Source organism: Clarias gariepinus, chromosome 1 (assembly GCF_024256425.1).
Source record: "Clarias gariepinus isolate MV-2021 ecotype Netherlands chromosome 1, CGAR_prim_01v2, whole genome shotgun sequence".
Lineage (NCBI taxonomy): Eukaryota > Metazoa > Chordata > Actinopteri > Siluriformes > Clariidae > Clarias > Clarias gariepinus.
This window is the reverse complement of record NC_071100.1, coordinates 39,988,587-40,009,148: the sequence shown is the minus strand read 5'-3', so window position 1 is coordinate 40,009,148 and position 20,562 is coordinate 39,988,587. Positions and strand designations below refer to the sequence as shown.

General features: G+C 38.7%; 1 protein-coding gene across 1 annotated transcript; it reads right to left on the bottom strand.

Moving 5' to 3' along the window:
* Positions 1 to 9,428: 9,428 nt before the first annotated feature.
* On the bottom strand, positions 9,429 to 19,202 carry zgc:136930 (uncharacterized protein LOC563946 homolog). Its single transcript, XM_053496930.1, has 9 exons — positions 18,448 to 19,202; positions 18,230 to 18,290; positions 18,049 to 18,144; positions 17,751 to 17,930; positions 17,503 to 17,628; positions 14,965 to 15,185; positions 14,793 to 14,830; positions 9,696 to 9,731; positions 9,429 to 9,562 (listed from the first exon to the last, which is right to left on the bottom strand). The coding sequence occupies exons 1-9, from the start codon at positions 19,137 to 19,139 to the stop codon at positions 9,513 to 9,515; spliced, it is 1,500 nt and encodes a 499-aa protein (XP_053352905.1). The 5' UTR covers positions 19,140 to 19,202; the 3' UTR covers positions 9,429 to 9,512.
* Positions 19,203 to 20,562: the final 1,360 nt, after the last annotated feature.

The following is a 20,562-nucleotide window of genomic DNA, read 5'->3' as shown; positions in this document are numbered from 1 at the left end:
GCATTCGAATTTGATGGTCTTTCCTGATTATTGTTTTTTTCTACATTGTAAAACAAAGCTGAAGGTATCGGAAATATACAACAATCTTCTTCAGACAGTTGATATTGAGATGTGTCTGCTCTGTAAAGCCCTCACAGTCTGACGTGTTAATTGGTGAGTTGTGGCTGGTAACTCTAAATGAACTTCTCCTCTGATAGTTTACATGTGAACCAGTTTTAACATGGTGTTTGATGGGTTTCGCAAATGCATCCGTCGATACTGTTCTTGCAAGAACTATACCAGATCAGCTGACCTTTATGTCTTAAAATAACAACTGATATAGTATATATGTGTACGTGTGTGTTTGTGTGTGTTGTTTAAGCTCTGGCATCATAGTGGCTTTAACACGGTCATGAACCCAGACAGAGAAAATTGTAACCTATGGCCACCTTGCACTCTTATTTTCGATCATCTGTCTTTTGACGTATTGTTTTCACTGCTGAGTCTAGCGGACAGGGAACTGCCAAAAATAATGACAATGCAATTGTCTCAATATCTTCTCCTTTTCTTGTTGTTGATTTCTGTGAACAGTCACACACACACACGCACGCATGTGATGTCCTCTTTTTTCTAAAGGATTTACCCAGTCAAAGCAAAGTCATTCTCCTGTCCTGTGAAAAGTAAAAATACCTCACTTGCCTTATACACAGATCGTATTTTTATGATTCTGAAAAAATTATCTGGGTCCAGTATATTATAATTCAATGCCACTTGAGCTTAGTTCCTCTGTAAAACTCCTCTTTTGCATTAAAGACATCCTGTTTTTCTCACAGCAGTAGAGCAGTCTAGACTAATCTGATTTCTTTTGTCTTTTTTCTTAGGCCCTGTCAAGGATCAGTTCCCCAAAAAATGATCACATTATTATGTTATACACAACATTGATAATATGGTTTAAACATTAAACGCTATGCATGGGTGATAAACACTGTGTGCTTGTTTATAGATGTATTTGTGTGAAGTAAATGTGGGGGAGCTGCCTCCTCACTGCTCTCTCAACCACACACTCCTTCCACTGCATAAAAAATGTATATACACACACACACAACAGCTGTGTTGCATTAATGTTTTGTGTTATATACATTATATATACATTATATATTCAATAATATTCAATAATATTCAATAATATTATATTATATTATATTATATTATATTATATTATATAATATTATATAATATTATATTATATTATATTATATTATATTATATTATATTATTGAGATAATATAATATAAAAATTGTTTTATTTATTAGCTATTATGTTTCCTCAGATGTCAAATGGTGATCACACCATTGTTGATGCTACAAACACACACACTGTGAATACTTTCCGGATGCACTATAGAAGAGGCTTTGTTTGTTCATTGTCTGGTGCTTAGTGATACAAACTACAGTACTATTAAATTAAATTATTCAATTATTAATGTTTATGTAGATTTTTGTTCTACTTTTATAATCCTCCCCAGATCAAAGCCATGGAAAGGATCAAATGATAGTTTTGACAATTGCATGTTTAAGTGCATGTGTTTTGTTTTTATAACTCCAAGTTTCTTTAATTAAGCTTACATTTTGTTAATAAACCTGTTCTTAAAAATGTGACACATATATATATATATATATATATATATATATATATATATATATATATATATATATATATTGTAGTGTGTGAACTCAGAACCTTTCAGGGAACGTGGCAGTGATGGCAAAAGCATATTATTACTGTTATGATGACTCATATGTGCATGACAACTTCACTTCAGTTGGTTTGAAACAAACAGCATGCCTCTTTAACATACTGCGGTGAGATTTTGCATAATACACTTATTAAACAGGGAACTGAGTAATAGAAAAAGCATGCAGATTCTCACACCACCACTCACCTTTTGCCCTTATATTTTGCCTAAGAATGGATCATACTGAAGAGCTCATTAACATTATTACATAGGATGCCACTTTTGCTAAGGTTCAGTTAATATCAAAGAAGGCCTAAAACCAGACTGGGGTGTTTAAAAAGCATCGATGAATATGTGTCTGCAAACATTTGGCCATAAAGGTCATGCTATCTGGGACACACCTCCCCTTCTTGTGATCAGTCTCATATATTGTGACCTCCCTAATACCAATGCAGACCACTTGCTAACACGAAGCAAGATTAGCTGTGAATACTCACCTTTCTGTCATCCATCCAATGTGTTGCAGGCATAACTCAGGCTTTATCTCTTTCAGGTTGTTAAGTGTGTTACCGGCATCTTCTAAATGCACTAAAATCTGTTGGACGGGACTTTCTAAGGTTAAGTAGCAGTCTGCAGCTAAACCTCAAATACCACAGACAGAGACAAGTTCATGGTTCAGTGAAAGAAGCACAAGCTTTAGCTCTAGTATATCCTCGATAGAAAACTAGCCAGGAAGGCAGCAGCAAATAGCAGTATTTTTGTAATATGATTTAAATATTATAACAATATATGGAAGGCAGCATTATATAATACAACTTCTAGCACTCCTAATAGCACACTTTTGTTTAATTGTGCCCTTAGAGGCAAACTAATGCATACAATAGATGATCATTCATATTAGTATACATATAACCTTTTTTTTTCCTATATAGACCCAGGCTACCTACTTCAATGGGGATATCCACATATTCTTTGACAGCGTATATACCAGCAATGGATTGGCAGGATGACCTTTCAAAAAAGATTGAAAAAAGAACCCATTGCCTATGTGCATTTCTCCATAACCAATGGTGGATGTATAATTCTGCATGAGTCATTATAGGAATCTGATAGGTCAAATGTTTCGTAGTAATGTTTGGTAAATCTACAACCTGACTAGAGACGTTATAGAAGCTCCACAGTAACACCGCAATATCAGTGGTATCACAGGCTTCTTGGAGCGCGTAATGCCCAGGTGTGTACAGTAGAGGAGATGATCCTCAAAATGGTGTTTCATGGTAGGAGCTGGGTACCCACTCCATCTCCAAGCTATGGTGATGATGACTGAGGTCTTGGTGGTGGTGACGATGATGATAATAAGAGTCTCCATGCTTCAATACTGTCTACTGTCTAGTATGTTCAAGTTCAAATAGTTCAAGTGGGCTTTTACTGTATTTCCATATTAACTATATACAGTTCGGTATACAGTAAAAGAAAAATGGCGTTCCTCCAGGACCAAGGTGCTACATACAGTGAGGTCAATAAGTATTTGATCATCCTGTGATTTTGCAAGTTCTCTTACTTAGAAATCATGGAGGGGTCTACAATTTTCAGCATAATCAGCCAAAGTCTAAGTAGCCACATGGGGTATCAATGATGCTAAGAATGGTGAAGAATCAGCCCAGGACTACACGGGAGGAGCTGGTCAATGCCGTGAAAAGAGCTGGGACCATCGTTTCCAAGGCTACTATCAGTAATACACTAAGACGTCATGGTTTAAAATCTTGCATTGCATGGAAGGTTCCCCTGCTTAAGTCAGCCCATGTCCAGGCCCGTCTGAAGTTTGCCAGGGACCATCTGGATGATCCAGAGGAGTCATGGGAGAAAGTCCTGTGGTCAGATGAGACCAAAGTAGAACTTTTTGGTCTTAACTTCATTCGCCGTGTTTGAAGGAAGATGAATGATGTGTATTATTCCAATAATACCATACTTACAGTGAAGCATGGAGCTGGAAGCATCATGCTCTGGAGGTGTTTTTCTGCACAGGGGACAGGACGAGTGCACTGTATTAAGGAGAGGATGAACGGGGCCATGTATTGTGACATATTGGGCAAAAAGCTCCTTCCCTCGGTCAGAGCATCAAAGATGGGTCGTGACTAAGTCTTCGAACATGAGAATGACCTAAAGCACACAGCCAAGAAAACCAAGGAGTGGCTCCGTAAGAAGCATATGGACTATTTAAAAGCAAAATAACTGGTCTTTGAGGGTTAGAAATCTGGCTGATAAGCAAGTGATCAAATACTTATTTGACACAATAATTCACTAATAAATTGTTCATTATTAAAATCATACAATCTGATTTCCGGATTTTTCTTTTTAGATTCTGTCTCTTACAGTGGAAATGCACCTATGTTGAAAATTTTAGACCCCTTCCCCTCCATGATTTCTACATAAAAGAGAACTTGCAAAATCACAGGGTGATCAAATACTGTACTTATTGACCTCAGTGTACATGCAACAGAAATTAACAGACACTAACTAGCTAACTAGGACACCTAATTAGCTGACTATCTAAGACAAACCAAATTTACATCATAAATAAAACATTTTTTTTTTTTAAGTATTATACAAAAGATATTACTATACACAGGATAACACAAGACAACATAAAGTGCACGTGCAAATGTGCACACAGGAGCAGCAACACTCAATAGCTCACTCCATTCAAACTCTCCTAGTGTGTTTTTACTTCTTTGTGCAGTCAAAATGTGAAGCTATTCTTAGCCATTTATTTGTCTGTTGCTTGGAGGTTTAGTTTGCATGTAAAATAAGCTCAATATATAGGAATTATAGAATTGAAATACTGGAGGTTACTGAGCCCAGTGTTGCTCTGATGGCACTAAGTAACACACCAGTATATATTTTTTGTTGTTGTTAAATGTTATTTTAACATTGTCGCAGTCCTTTCAAAATGTAATAAACCCCTTATAGTTTATGCAAAAAATTTTTTTTTAAAGGCAATCGTGCTCAGTCGAGCTCTACAGACGCTGGTGCTATCATCTGAGTGGATCATTCATACCAAGCTCCCTGACCTGCATTCCATCTTCGGCAAATGGTGCTTGAACAAGGTCAGGAAGATTGTGTAGGACCTCAGCCACCCGAAAAATGGACTGTTCTCTCTGTTGCAGTCACAAAAGTGGTTCCTCTTCCTGAACGCCAACACTAAAAGACAGAGGAGAAGATACACATCTGATACACTTCTTTTTCAATTCTAGCTTATTAGCTCGTTAAGTTAGTTGGTGTTAGAGAAGAAGATGCAGAGGATAGGGTTAGATGTTTCGCTGTGGCGACCCCTGAAAGGTAACAGCTGAAAGACACATAATAAGACTGAATTTAGAATATATCAGAAGTGAAACAATTATAGGTACAGGTTTTATTGCTAGACAAGTTTTCTGGCTGAGCAAGTATAATAATCAGCCAAGATTTTAAGAAGTTCATCTGTGGTGCATTCTTTGCAAAACTTTATCTACACATCTGGAGTGAATACGCATTGATAATACTGCAGCAGCACACCACAGCTGTGAAGTAAGGAGGCCCTGTCACATGATGTTTTGACAATGGACTGTGGCCATCAAGTGGGTGATATAGTGATAGGAGAGGAAAAAACATCATTAAAATAGAACAAGATTGAGAGCAACATGAAAGCAGCTCAGACACCGAATGTGTGATGTTTTTCTCTCTATAGTTTTCAGTGGTGGACAAAAGCATTGAGATGAAGTGAAATGCAATTTTTTTATGACACTCCCAAATGTTTTAAAGGGGTCATCCAGACACATTTTTCATTAAATGTTAATATGATCTTTAGGGTCCTAATAAAAAGTTTGTAATATATTTAATTAAAAATTCTCAATGGTTGTGTAAAAAAACACTACTTTTAACGGGTAAAAACTAGCCCTGTTCTCAGCAACCTGTTTCAGTACATGTTCCTTTAAATGCTTATGATCTCTGCTGACTTCTCTGTGTCTTCACAACACACGTGTGGTATAGCCACGGGAGTGTAGTCCAGTGCGGGCAATGCTTTGGACTGCATTTCCCACATAGGAATATAGGAATGTAGAGCCTGAGCCTGTTTTCTTAAGTAGTTTTTGGTTTAATTTATGTACGGAACTTACGCGGAAGTTTACGCATAACCATGTTCTATGAGAGTATAAGTTCATCGTGATTATTAGAAAAGGCGATCTGCAAAGATTCATAGAAAAAGGAATTACACTCACCGAGCCTGATGAAGATGAAGCAGGAACACGAAGTGTTAGTACAGATCCATTTTTCAGGAGCAGCTTCGCAGCAAAACCAGCTTTATATTGACCCGCGTTTATAAAGCAGTCTAGTGAAAAATGATTAGCGCAAACATGAATGCCTTTAGGTAAATCGGCGGGGACGTTAGCTTCAAAAACAAAATTCAGCCACTGTGTCCTCAGTGGCTCAGATGTCGGTAGTCGTCACATCGACAGGCATTTGCGATTGGCCTGATTTCAGAAAGGGCATGTTATTGTAATAAATTAAAAGAAAGCCACTGGGCGGCTCTTTATCATTGTAGAGTGGTTGTGTACGCACTCTCCTAACACACAGTTCAGTCCAAACGGCTTAAAAAAGTGCATGTAGGCCCGTATGACCCCTTTAAATAATAACAATCAAGATAAGATTTTTTTTTACACACAAAGTCGTTTCTTCTTTAAAACCTGATGCATCCATTTGGACATAAAGTCAAAAAGACGTCTGCAGTACATGATTCTCACTTGATCAATCAACGCCTGCTTGATTGCTTTCTGAAGATCATGTCCAGTATACTGCCTTCTTCAGCCAGATAGGTTACAACTACAGTATAATACATGCCATATGTTGTCTTAATACTCTACTTTTTTATCACCACTCGTAAATCGTGAAAAGGGAAAATCATTTGCAGTTAATATACAGTATGTTAGTTTGTGATGTTTAGTATAGGGGTCAATTTATATAAACCGATCCAGGGGTGTTATAGAAACTGTGTTAGAAAGAAATGAGACTTAGCTAGACGAGGGAGGTAAGTAGGCATAGGAATCAGGAAAACATTTCAGAATTTACCCAAAAATACATTATGTTGCAAGATTTTCTTTTCTTTTTTTTTTACTTAAGAAGTAATGTAAAGTAATGTAAAGTAAAGTGAGTTCCAGCAATAAATTGACCGTGCTGCTTTTGCTATGGTATGTTAATTATATAGTACCGAAAGTGAAATATTACTATATCTATGACACTATCTTGAGTTGTATGTTTGTGTAGTGCTCTAAATACAGTGGTGTGAAAAACTATTTGCCTCCTTCCTGATTTCTTATTCTTTTGCATGTTTGTCACACTTAAATGGTTCTGCTAATCAAAAACCGTTAACTATTAGTCAAAGATAACATAATTGAACACAAAATGCAGTTTTTAAATGAAGGTTTACGTTATTAAGGGAGAAAAAAAACTCCAAATCTACATGGCCCTGTGTGAAAAAGTGATTGCCCCCCTTGTTAAAAAATAACTTTACTGTGGTTTATCACACCTGAGTTCAATTTCTGTAGTCACCCCCAGGCCTGATTACTGCCACACCTGTTTCAATCAAGAAATCACTTAAATAGGAGCTACCTGACACAGAGAAGTAGACCAAAAGCACCTCAAAAGCTAGACATCATGCCAAGATCCAAAGAAATTCAGGAACAAATGAGAACAAAAGTAATTGAGATCTATCAGTCTGGTAAAGGTTATAAAGCCATTTCTAAAGCTTTGGGACTCCAGCGAACCACAGTGAGAGCCATTATCCACAAATGGCAAAAACATGGAACAGTGGTGAACCTTCCCAGGAGTGGCCGGCCGACCAAAATTACCCCAAGAGCGCAGAGACAACTCATCCGAGAGGCCACAAAAGACCCCAGGACAACATCTAAAGAACTGCAGGCCTCACTTGCCTCAATTAAGGTCAGTGTTCACGACTCCACCAAAAGAAAGAGACTGGGCAAAAACGGCCTGCATGGCAGATTTCCAAGGCGCAAACCACTTTTAAGAAAAAAGAACATTAAGGCTCGTCTCAATTTTGCTAAAAAACATCTCAATGATTGCCAAGACTTTTGGGAAAATACCTTGTGGACCGACGAGACAAAAGTTGAACTTTTTGGAAGGTGCGTGTCCCGTTACATCTGGCGTAAAAGTAACACAGCATTTCAGAAAAAGAACACCATACCAACAGTAAAATATGGTGGTGGTAGTGTGATGGTCTGGGGTTGTTTTGCTGCTTCAGGACCTGGAAGGCTTGCTGTGATAGATGGAACCATGAATTCTACTGTCTACCAAAAAATCCTGAAGGAGAATGTCCGGCCATCTGTTCGTCATCTCAAGCTGAAGCGATCTTGGGTGCTGCAGCAGGACAATGACCCAAAACACACCAGCAGATTCACCTCTGAATGGCTGAAGAAAAACAAAATGAAGACTTTGGAGTGGCCTAGTCAAAGTCCTGACCTGAATCCTATTGAGATGTTGTGGCATGACCTTAAAAAGGCGGTTCATGCTAGAAAACCCTTAAATAAGGCTGAATTACAACAATTCTGCAAAGATGAGTGGGCCAAAATTCCTCCAGAGCGCTGTAAAAGACTCGTTGCAAGTTATCGAAAACGCTTGATTGTAGTTATTGCTGCTAAGGGTGGCCCAACCAGTTATTAGGTTCAGTGGGCAATTATTTTTTCACACAGGGCCATGTAGGTTTGGATTTTTTTTCTCCCTAAATAATAAAAACCATCATTTAAAAATTGCATTTTGTGTTTACTTGTGTTACCTTTGACTAATAGTTAAATGTGTTTGATGATCAGAAACATTTTGTGTGACAAACAAGCAAAAAAATAAGAAATCAGGAAGGGGGCAAATAGTTTTTCACACCACTGTATCTGTATGTCTTTTTTTGTGTAAACAAAAAAAAGATATACCTCCGTTACCATCATGTCCACCATGTAGTAGTACCTAGTAGACTAATTTAAAGATTTGATTTTAAAATTCACTTTTTAGTCATATTTAAACAATTAGATGTGTGTGTGTGTGTGTGTGTGTGTGTGTGTGTGTGTGTTTGCGTGTGTGTGTGCATACAGGCAAAAAAGAAAAAAAGGCAGGGCTTAAACAAGCTAACATCCCCTATTGTGACCTTATGTAAGACCACCTCCAGCTTGTTAGCTCAGCTCTTTTGGGTGGATGTGGTTCCACAGTAGGTGTATGTTTACATACACACCGAACAGTGAACTGTGTAAAATGTAGAAAGTGACACAGAGAAAGTTTGAATTATGAAAAATTTGATTATGTGAGGGTTATTTTAGTTGGATCATTACATTTTTGGAAATGTCCGGGTTAACTTGTCAAAGAAATAATAAAATATGGGACCTTTAACCTGCTTTAATCGTAATCAGTCAGCTACGAAGGATGCTGTAAGTATATTCCACATCATTAGATATTAACTAATATGTTTAAGCTTATCTGGCAGCTCACGTTCACCCGCTCATGAGCAGTACCTACTGTATAACCACTTCTAGTTTCATTCAGATGCTCTGTGAAATAATACTCCTAATCATAAAGTCAATGATCAATAGTGCTGCTAATCATTTAGAATATACGACATTCACATTGCATTTGTTTACACATCTTGTAGGGATTCACGGAGATGAAAGAAACAAGAACATACACTATATTTGCAATGCAACTTTATTTGAATAACATGGAGAGGCGTTTTTTGTCCATGAAACCAACTCTTGGAGAATCCATCTGCACTCAAGAGGATTCAGTGTCTGCATCACTGATTATTGAAGTCTCTCTGTGCTCTATTGGAGAGAAAGCGGGGGGGGGAAGAGTCATATACTGTCTCTATGCATGGATGAAGATGTTTATTAAATGGGAATATACGAGTTGTCTCAAGTTGACTGACATGTCAGAATGTGTGTGTCTGATTTGTACCTGTGATCTCTTTGACGTGAATTCCACCTCCGCCAGCTGGAATAAAAAAATGAAGAAAAAAATAGTTTTTTTGTTTTTGTTTGTTTGTTTTAATGAAAGTGGTATTAATTAATAAAGATAAAGCATTCTGTGCTTCATTGGATTAACCAGATAATGTAACCTAGCTTAACTTTATTCACTATCCAACTTGTGCTATAAGCAAAAAGGGACAGAAGCAGCACTGAAGACAAACTTTTTGACAGTTGCAAGCTCCTGCCCTTCTGTTCCATAGTGCTTCGTGAGACAGGTTAGCACAACATGTTGTTCTTTGCTGTATGTTAAATATTAGCACAAAATAGACACGTATATGCAGAGATAAAAAGAGGAGGGAGGCAGTGAACTGAGCACACAGAGATCACACTCTACAGCTCTGCTATCTCTAAACACCGAGCCACAAACACTTCCTTCCCTCGCTTTCCTTGCTTGCCAGGGTCGATCAAGGTGCATTTCATGACACCTTGCACTATTTTTTTCATGAGCACACTATTGCCAACGATTGCATCATATGGAGTACGTTACTCATTTCATTACAAGTATCACTCTCTGTATTGACAGGTCCCTAAACGCATGAGTTTTTAATGGAGTCGATGTGTCTCTATAACTGATGTATTCATTAAATAATCACTAAATAATGTGGGACACTGATCTGAAGCCAGGACTGTTAAATATTAGATCTCTCGCATCTAAAGCAGTTATAGTTAATGAAATTATCACCGATCAGGAGTTTGATATACTCTGTTTGACAGAAACCTGGATTAAACAGGACGAGTATGTAGCTTTAAATGAAGCTGGTCCTCCTGGATACAGCTACATACACCAGCCTTGGTTAACTGGTAGAGGAGGAGGCGTCGCAGTTATTCACAATGATAATTTGACTATTGTACAAAAACACGGACACAAATTTAATTCATTTGAAATTCTTTATAGTAACATAAGTGTATTTAACTATATTAAGTCAGCTCAGTCGATCCCGCTAATTGTCATTTACAGACCTCCAGGGCCGTACTCGGAATTTCTTAGTGAATTTGCAGATTTCCTCTCAAACCTAGTCGTTTCTGTAGACAAAGTGTTAATTGCTGGAGATTTTAATATTCATTTTGAAAACCCAGAAGACCCTCTGAGAACAGCATTTATGTCCATACTGGACTCGGTAGGAGTAAATCAGTGTGTAGTAGGACCCACTCATAAAGCAGGTCACACTTTAGATTTAATAATATTATTCGGATTAAGTATAAGAAATTTATTCACAATTCCACTATCTGAAGTTATCACAGATCACTATCTTGTCTCAATTCAAGTGTGTCACAGTAATAATGTACACACAGCGCCGCGCTACCGTATGAAACGTACATTCACATCAACTACCAAACAGAGTTTTATCAGTAATCTCCCAGAGTTCCCAACTTCGATTAGATCACCGTCTGACCCCACAGAACTCGATCAGGCGACTGAATATTTAGAGTCAACATTTCGCTATACCTTAGATAATGTAGCTAAAGTTAAAAGAAAAATTATTAGAGATAAGAAACTCGCTCCCTGGTATAACGACCACACACATAATTTAAAACAGACCGCTCGGAAATTAGAACGTAAATGGCGTCAAACTAAATTGCTAGTATTTCAAATAGCATGGAACTATAGAAAAGCTCTTAGTGTAGCTAGATCAACATATCTCTCCACTCTTATAGAAAATAACAAAAATAATCCTAGATTCTTATTTAATGCTGTAGCCAAATTAACCAGAAATAAGACCACTGCAGAAATCTCCACAACAACATCATGCAATAGTGAGGACTTCATGAACTTTTTTAATAATAAAATTGTAAATATTAGGCATAAAATTGAGGTTTTGAAACCGAACAATGTAATTGATGCAGATGTTAATCTAGCCATGTCAGATCAGAACCTAGAATACTTTACTCCCCTTGAAAAGAATGAACTAATTTCACTCATCTCTTCTGCAAATTCATCAACCTGTATATTAGATCCTGTACCGACACATTTTCTTAAACAGATAGTACCAGCAATAACAGAACCCCTGTTGAGAATAATTAATTTCTTACTCAGCATTGGTTATGTTCCAAAATCTTTTAAATTAGCAGTTATCAAACCAATAATTAAGAAACCTGACCTCGACCCCTGTCAGCTGTCCAGTTACAGGCCAATATCAAACCTCCCCTTTATCTCTAAAATTCTGGAAAAGATAGTAGCGGAGCAGCTATGCTCATATCTACATAGAAATGGCATACATGAACTGTATCAGTCAGGATTTAGGCCTCATCACAGCACAGAGACAGCACTCGTTAAAGTAGTAAATGACATCCTATTGGCCTCTGATCAGGGTTGTGTAACTATGCTTGTATTACTCGACCTCAGTGCAGCTTTTGACACCGCTGATCACGCTATTCTTCTTCACAGATTAGAAAATGTAGTAGGAATTAAGGGTACAGCCCTCTCCTGGCTCAGATCCTATCTGACCCATCGTTATCAGTATGTAGACTTAAATGGTGATTATTCTGCACGTTCTCTAGTGGAGTTTGGCGTTCCGCAGGGTTCAGTTTTAGGTCCACTGCTTTTTTCCCTTTACATGCTTCCTTTGGGCAACATAATCCGTAAGCATGGTATTAGTTTTCATTGTTATGCTGACGATACACAGTTATATGTCTCAGCAAAACCTGATGAGAAAAAACAGCTTACTAAAATTGAGCAATGTGTGCAGGACATAAGAAATTGGATGCTAATTAACTTCCTTCTGCTAAATCCGGATAAGACAGAAGTTCTAGTCATAGGACCGCATACAGCTGGGAGTAAAATTTTAGATCACACCATAACTTTAGATGGCCTTTCTGTTTTATCAAATGCAACAGTGAAAGACCTTGGTGTGATTATTGATTCCAGCCTTTCATTTGAAGCTCATGTTGATAATATTACCAGGATAGCATTCTTTCACCTCAGAAATATTGCCAGGATAAGAAATTTATTGTCGCTAAACGATGCAGAAAAACTAGTTCATGCTTTTATCACCTCTAGGTTGGACTATTGTAATGCCTTACTGTCTGGTTGTTCAGCTAGATGCATAAATAAGCTTCAGCTAGTCCAGAATGCAGCAGCGAGAGTCCTCACTAGAACCAGAAGATATGAGCACATCACCCCTATCTTATCTTCACTGCATTGGCTCCCTGTGAAATTTCGCATTGATTTTAAAATACTACTCTTGACATATAAAGCATTAAATGGTCTTGCGCCGCAGTACCTGAGCGAACTGCTAGTGTCTTACGATCCGCCACGCCTACTTCGATCAAAGGATGCAGGCTGCTTGTCAGTACCGCGTATTATGAAAAATACAGCTGGGGGCAGAGCTTTTTCTCACAAAGCCCCAAAATTATGGAATAGTCTTCCAAATAGTATTGGGGACTCAGACACAGTCTCATTGTTTAAGTCCAGGCTAAAAACCTGGTGATTGTGGTGATTGTGTGAACCTGGTGAGGTGATTGTTTGCTTTACATCTCAGGAAACCCTCATGTTTGTGTTTCCTTCTGGCTCTCCCTTTAAGTTATGCTGTCATAGTTAGTCCTGCCGGAGTCTCTGCTTGCACTCTACAGTTAATATACATTCACATTATACATTGTGTGACTGTGACCATACCTAACTGCCATCTCTCCTCTTCTTCTCTTTCCCCCCTCTTTCTCTTTCCTCTCTCCTCCTGTCCCCCCCTTTCACTCGTTCTCTCTCTCTCTGTCGAGCTACACATGTCGTTCCTGAGCTGCCAGTGATCCAGACTCCCTCTGCCCTCCGGACCTGTCTGACCCATCCTGGTGCCCCGCTTCTGGCTGAAGATCTTGTCACATGGATGCCCCGTGTGTCTCTCTGGGATGCGTCTGGTGTCTGGGAATGATTCTCTCTACCTAGAAAATGGTTCTGGCCTTGACTGGTGTTGGCAACTGTTTCTCTGAGGGCTTGACAGTTTGATAGTTCAGGACTGGAACTTCTTACAAGTCTACCTGGGTCTTCAATAACTACCTGGACTCCATATTAACATCAATTAACATCAGCTATTATAGCTGAACTGCCTGCCACCTAACACACTGTATAAATGCAGATCATTTACTGCTTTCTGTTTCACCCAAATGAGGATGGGTTCCCTGTTGAGTCTGGTTCCTCTCAAGGTTTCTTCCTATTACCATCTCAGGGAGTTTTTCCTTGCCACTGTCGCCCTCGGCTTGCTCACCAGGGACAAACTGACCATTTTGATTCATACAAATTCACATTTCATACAAACTTAAATAATTCTTTTGACTGTGTAAAGCTGCTTTGCGGCAATGAAAATTGCTAAAAGCGCTATACAAATAAAATTGAATTGAATTGAATTGAATTAATTTATTACATTACTACTGTATAGTAGTAAAAGCAAACATACTACGCAAACAAACCTAGATGTCCAAATATTTTGGTCAGACCACACTAATGGAGCGTGGTTCAAGACGACTTGCCTTTGCGGATATATCTAGTGGAGACCTCAGGTGAGTCATGGGGCGTGCTGGTTTTAGGCGGGGCACTCCCTACGAGATGGAAAAGTGTACGTAAGACAGCACCACGTCCACCCCCACGCCCCAGGACCCTGGTCCTTTTTACTATATGGGTGCCAAAACTTATGTAATTACTTAGAGATTTGTAGCTATTAATGTCTAAGATCAAGATAAACCAAAGTAAAGGACTCACATTAATGACTGTTTTGACAAAGTGTTGATTTCACCTCTATCTGTGATTCAGTCAGATAAAAATTAGCTAATGATGCTTACATTTTTCTCATATGACTGTTTATATGATCCCACTTGGTTAATCTTAAAAGATTTTTTTTAATGATGTAGATATGTCTGATTTGAGCTTATATTTTGTTAGCTGGAAGCTAGAGATCAAATCAAGTCACCTCTACCACAAAGTTTTGAAGTTTGGTGGTGAGCCAGGCAACGGTTGCTAAGTAACCTACACATTCACTTGCTTTGTTTTTTTTATTTGTTTTTTTTTTATGATGATTATTTTAAAAATAATTGCTCCTACCTGTGAAAGTGTAGGATGAGTCTGTAAATTCTGGGAATCTGGAAACCAGAAAAAGAAAGAGAGAGCGGTTTAAAGTGTGTCAGACGTTATGCTTTGGTTAACAGATGGGTTAGTCTGTGGAGATAGTGGATGTCTTGGTGTTGCAGAATGAGTCAATTTGCATGTGGCTCACTTGAAGTCATCTCCTTCCAGGAGTTTTCGGTATGTGGCGATTTCCACGTCTAAAGCGAGTTTGACGTCAAGCAGCTCTTGGTAGGCCAGGATCTGTTTGTGAAGGTCAGCTTTAGCAGTCTCGATGGCGGATGTGAGGCTGGCGATCTGAGCCTGGTACTCAGCTACACCCACGCTGGACTGGGCATTAGCCTCTGCCAGGCTCTGCTCCAGGGCCATGTTCTGGAAAAGCAAAGAGAGTGCATAAATGCATTTATGTTGTGACTGGATGTTGTATGTTGTTTCTTGAGAATGCCATGCTGCATTGTTTAGTTTTGATATGAGACAAATAAGCTGCGGGCTCCTAAGAAATTCTCATCAAACTCCCTCGGCGTAGTGTGTATAAACCTGCCAGAAAGTACCTAAGTTATTAACAGTGTTTTTTTGGCACGGTGGAGAGTCGGGTTATGATCTCAGAATGTTTGAGAACTTGGCTTGTACTTTCTCTGAGAGTTCAGTATAAGAAGCAACGCTCCTCGTCTTGTGGTACTTCGAAACCACATCCTGTGCCTTCTGTTTCCTGTACCGGTCAACTGTGATTTATGGTAAATATGTCAATCGATGAGAACTCAGCTGTGTTGTCTCTTAGCTTCTGAACCAACTGAACCAAAACAAGGGCCAGCAAGCAATTCTTTGCGATTATTTCGCTTTCATTCTTATTAAAGTCCCCAGAATGCATAAAATTCCCCTGAGATAAAAAAAAAAGAAAGAAAAGGAAATGATGTTTATATGACAGGGGATAACCAAACTGCACATGTTGAATAAGCAAAGGGCTTTTCTGGCTGATTCAAAAGTCGCTGATAAAATCTTACATATTTAAATGCAACATTCAGCAAAACTCTGCATGACAGTGTAACACATGATGTCAGGCATCCATGAGAATATGTTTTGTTAATAAGCTGTTATTAAGTGATTTATAGATTATTATTCATATAGAACATCCACCAAAGTAAAAAAAAAAGTATTCTGTAAACATATTGTTAAATATTAAACAGACACTTTAATGACGCGGGTCTCACGATGGGCAGAGCCGCGTATAAATACTCTGTACTGTTCAGAACGGGCAGATCCAAAGGCTGCTAACTGATGATGGGTCGTTCATGAACGATTTGTTCTTTTTGAACTAATCTTTACCGTGACTCAGAAGAACAAGTAGTCTCGAAGAGTCATTCGTTAATTTTCTACTGGGCATGCATGCTAAAATAATCGCAAAAACCTCCGTAGGGTATGTACCGGAATCAGAAAATATGTGGTGCAATATATTCAAAAGAACGAACGAACATGACAATGACTGGAAGATATGAGAGATGAGCTACTCATTCTGTTTATTATAATCTGTCCTTAGCTGCATTGTAATATTTTCATTACTGAAACTATAGCCAAAATTTGTGTATGTAGACGTATTGGGAGTCTTTTTATTGAGAAAGCAACATTTTATTTTATTTCTGATCAAAAGAACGAAATACACTAAATGACTCAAAAATAGATTTGTTCATTTTGATGAATCAAAATGAACTACTGCTAATCCGCGCTGTTCTGAACAGGCAGAGGCGCGGTCACACGCAGTTGCCAGGCAACGCTGCCGTAAGGCAATCAGCCTGAACGTGCCACACCTGGCGTCGTGTTGATTTAAGGGTCCTGATATCCTTGCACTTCGTGCAATTATTTTGGTAGCACCCAAATAAGGTATCAGAAAAAATGGAGGAAGGAATAAAGACAGACAGAAAAGACAAGAGCGCAGAAAGTTGAGAGACAGAGGCAAATATCCAGTCTCTGCCACCCTAACACGCCGGCATGGCGCACGAAAGAGAGCGGCACATTATCCTTTAAGCATGCGCTCTCAGCCAAGGTATAAAAGTGTACGTATTAAAACACAAACTCTCCCTCACTCCTATAAGTCCTCGGTAAGGGCACAGGCCCCGAGAGGATATATATATATATTTTTTTTCATGACCAGAGTTATTTTTTCATAATGGAAAAATAGGATCTTACTGACTTTGACTACGGAATGGCTGTTTGAGCTGTATGGCCTGGTTTAAGTAATCCAGAAACGTCATATCTTCTCGCATTATCACTCATTACAATTTCACACTCAGTGGACGATTAGTGTTTTTATATTTTAGGTAAGCTCTAGAGACTGTGAAAATCCCAGGAGAAAAACACCATCTGAAATACACAAAGGCCTCCATCTGGACTCAACCAGCATGCCACGGTGGGTGTATTAGGTGTGTTTCAGGTGCTGCTTATTATTCAAGCATGTAATCAAGTATATTTAAACATTCTACTCAAACAACTTCACAGCAGAAATGTGCCTACTATTGCTTCTGGTAAACTTTCTAAATATGTAAAAAGCTTAAAATAATCATATCACAGGTTCAATTTAAATTTTAATACAGTAATGTAATCATTTTGGCGTATATTTTAGTAAAAAGATGAATAAAGAACCTTTGGTAATAGTACAGTAAGAATTACTTTACAATAATAAACATATAACCCTCACCTGTGTGATAAGACCCTGTAACTCTATCCCAAGGGTCTGTAGCTCCTTCTTGGCTGCTCCGACATCAGCTTTGGTCGATGACACGGCCTCTGTGCTCTTGGCATTAGCGGTCTGTATTTCATCCATCTAAAGAAGAGAGAAAGAATACTACTTAGGTCCTGAATCCCTGATTGGATTGATACTGATTAAATAATTTTTGTAAAGAATTAACAGTAATGTTCCAAAAGCATTTGTCATATTCTCCTCGCCTTAAGTTTGTAGTAGGCTTCGGCTTCATCTCTGTGTTGCTGGACAGATTTCTCATACTCCATTCGCATCTTGTTGAGTGCTGTGGAGATGTCAAAGGACTTGCCAGTGTCCACTTCAATCATGGAGACAGATGTGTCCATGGTCGTTGTGCCCAGTTTGGACTGCAAAGAAGAAAGCTCCTGCAGAAAGGTAGTGCAGTGAATAGAGATTTATTTATATGAAACAGAAACTTAGATCAAGTCTAAATTTTATCTATGTGTTAATTACTGGATAAATTTAATTAAATAAAAAAAATACCTCTTTCTGCATTTTTGTGACAAAGTCCAGTTCATTCTTGAGGCTGGCGTATTTTGCATCCAAATCAATTCTTACATCGGATGCTGCTTCAATGTCCTAAAGACAGAAACAAAGTGGAATAAAGATAACTAAGCTTTTAATATATACAGTATATACATGTATGTGTGTCTTTTCTTCTTACCCTTTTCATGGCACCAATGTCAGACTCAAGCTGGAACCTGACGCCTTGTTCAAAGTCAAGCCTTTAAAAAAAAAACACAGTGTTGTTTTTTTTTTTTTTTTTTTTAAAAGGTATAGTAAGAGAAAAACTAAATTAAGTTTACATACATGAAAATATGCAAAAGAATCAATAGATTATGATTTTATTGTAATTTATAAGCAAACTGATAAATCACATACTTAGCCTTAAACTCGTGGGCGGTGCCACGCACATTGTCCAGCTCTATCTCCAGTTTGATTGTGTCAAGTGTGAGGTTCTGCAGAGTGTTGCGATACTCATTCAGCTGGGTCTCATACTCCACTGTAGTAGTGCCAGATGATTCAGGAGACATATCAGCGCCACCGGTAAGTTGGGACAGCTTAGCTTCCAGTGCAGCATTCTCCTGTTGCAGTGCACGCACTTTGGTCATGTATGAAGAGAAGCGGTCATTCAGGGTGGACAGTGTGGTTTTCTCAGCTGCACGAGATAAGACGGGAGCCAAGGTTTGGCCGAAGGCAGGTCCACCAGCCATAGCAGCACCTGCAGTCAGCCCGCCAGCCGCAAAGGTGCGACCCATGGCAAAAGCTGGGCTCGCAACTAGTGCTCCAGCACCTCCACCTCCGCCCAGTCCCAAGCCTGCAGCACCTGCACCAAAGCCAAATCCTGCGCCAGAGCCCAGACCAAGACCAGAGCCCAGACCAAGTCCAGAACCCATACCAAGTCCAAGTCCAAGACCAAGCCCAGCACCAGCCCCAACAGCAGCACCAGAGCCAAGACCCAGCCCAAGCCCCATGCCTGCTCCAGCACCACCCAGTCCTAATCTTGCCCCACCACCTCCAGCTGCTGAGATACCAGACAGCCTGGAAGAGGACAATGAGTATGAAAGAGACATTATAGATGGCTGTGGATCACTGGAGCAAGCACAATGTAAGGAGAATGGAGGATGCAGGAAGGCAAGGACCTTGCCGTGGTTTATATAGAGGTAGTATTGAATAGGCTGGAGGACGAGGAGGAGGAGCACTAATCTGTAAAAATGTGCCAGGACTTGATGCTAAGCTTTCGGCGCCACCTCCACATTCCATGGATGTTCAAATTATAAGCTTTCCCTGAGGGAAGAGTCTATGCTTTACCACTATCAAGCACTGAATGATTAATAATGCACTTACCCTCAGTCACGCACACCTCATTTTCTCCTCAAACTGATGCTTGAGATACTATTAGATGTGTTTTCAACTGTTTAATGATGTCACTTTTACTCATATACAGTATATTGGACAGACATTTACAACGGTAAGGGAACAGAAGAACAGGGGTACATTAACTAACAGTTAAGCATTCTAAGCTTCCTTAAGGGATTAAACTTTGCACTATTTCCGATACATACTGTAAATACTTCTGTATTATCCATAGAACCTTCTTAATGTTTTCCCCTAGAAAAACTAATGTCTAGGTGTCTTCTGGTTGTATATCTGCAAGTACTCACCATTACATAATTTCTATTTAATATCTTTAAAAAAAAAAAGTTTTACTTTTAAAAGTTTCAAAAGTTATAAAATCTGGAATTTGACAGGCTGCGTCTGGTCTTGCAAAGAGAGATTTGAGCAGAGTGTGCTGCCTGAAGCACTGGCATCACCTGCTTGCCCTTCTGTCAATTGAAGGATAGCGTCTCTTGTGTCAAAAATCTGGGACCCTGCCAAAGTTATTGTTACATAACCCTTCAGCCAGCACCTGGTACAGTGCAAAATCAGCAACTCTACTTACATTAGTGCCATGCATATTTGGATCCACTTGGATCTAAAGTTATTTTAAAAGTTTGTTGGCATGTTAATATTCTAAGGATTTTAATGAACTGGTGGTCAGTTTTCTGTATATTGGTGTGTTAGATTTGAAATCTAGCAGAGGGCATTTTTAACAAGAGTTGCCTTTATGAAATCACCAATGCAGTGTATTGTACATCATGCATTTAAAGAACTTATTTAAAAACTGTACATACATTCAGTAAACAGTACTTAAAATGTTAAAGAATTATGCGATGTAAGAACTAACAACAACCAATAAACAATATTATTATCTAATATTGAGCACTGAAAAAGCTATGGTAATTGAAACAGCTAGCAAATTATACTTTAGGCCGAAAAACAAAAGTTGCACACTTTAAAATGTTGTTCAACCGCATTTAGCTTTGATTACGGTATGCAACATGATGGCCAATTCATGTGTAAAAATCATTTCTCATGTTCCCAGAACCACTCTTTCACAATTTAACTCCTGGAAGAAAACTTCAATTGATGGGATGACCTGTTCATTCAGTACAT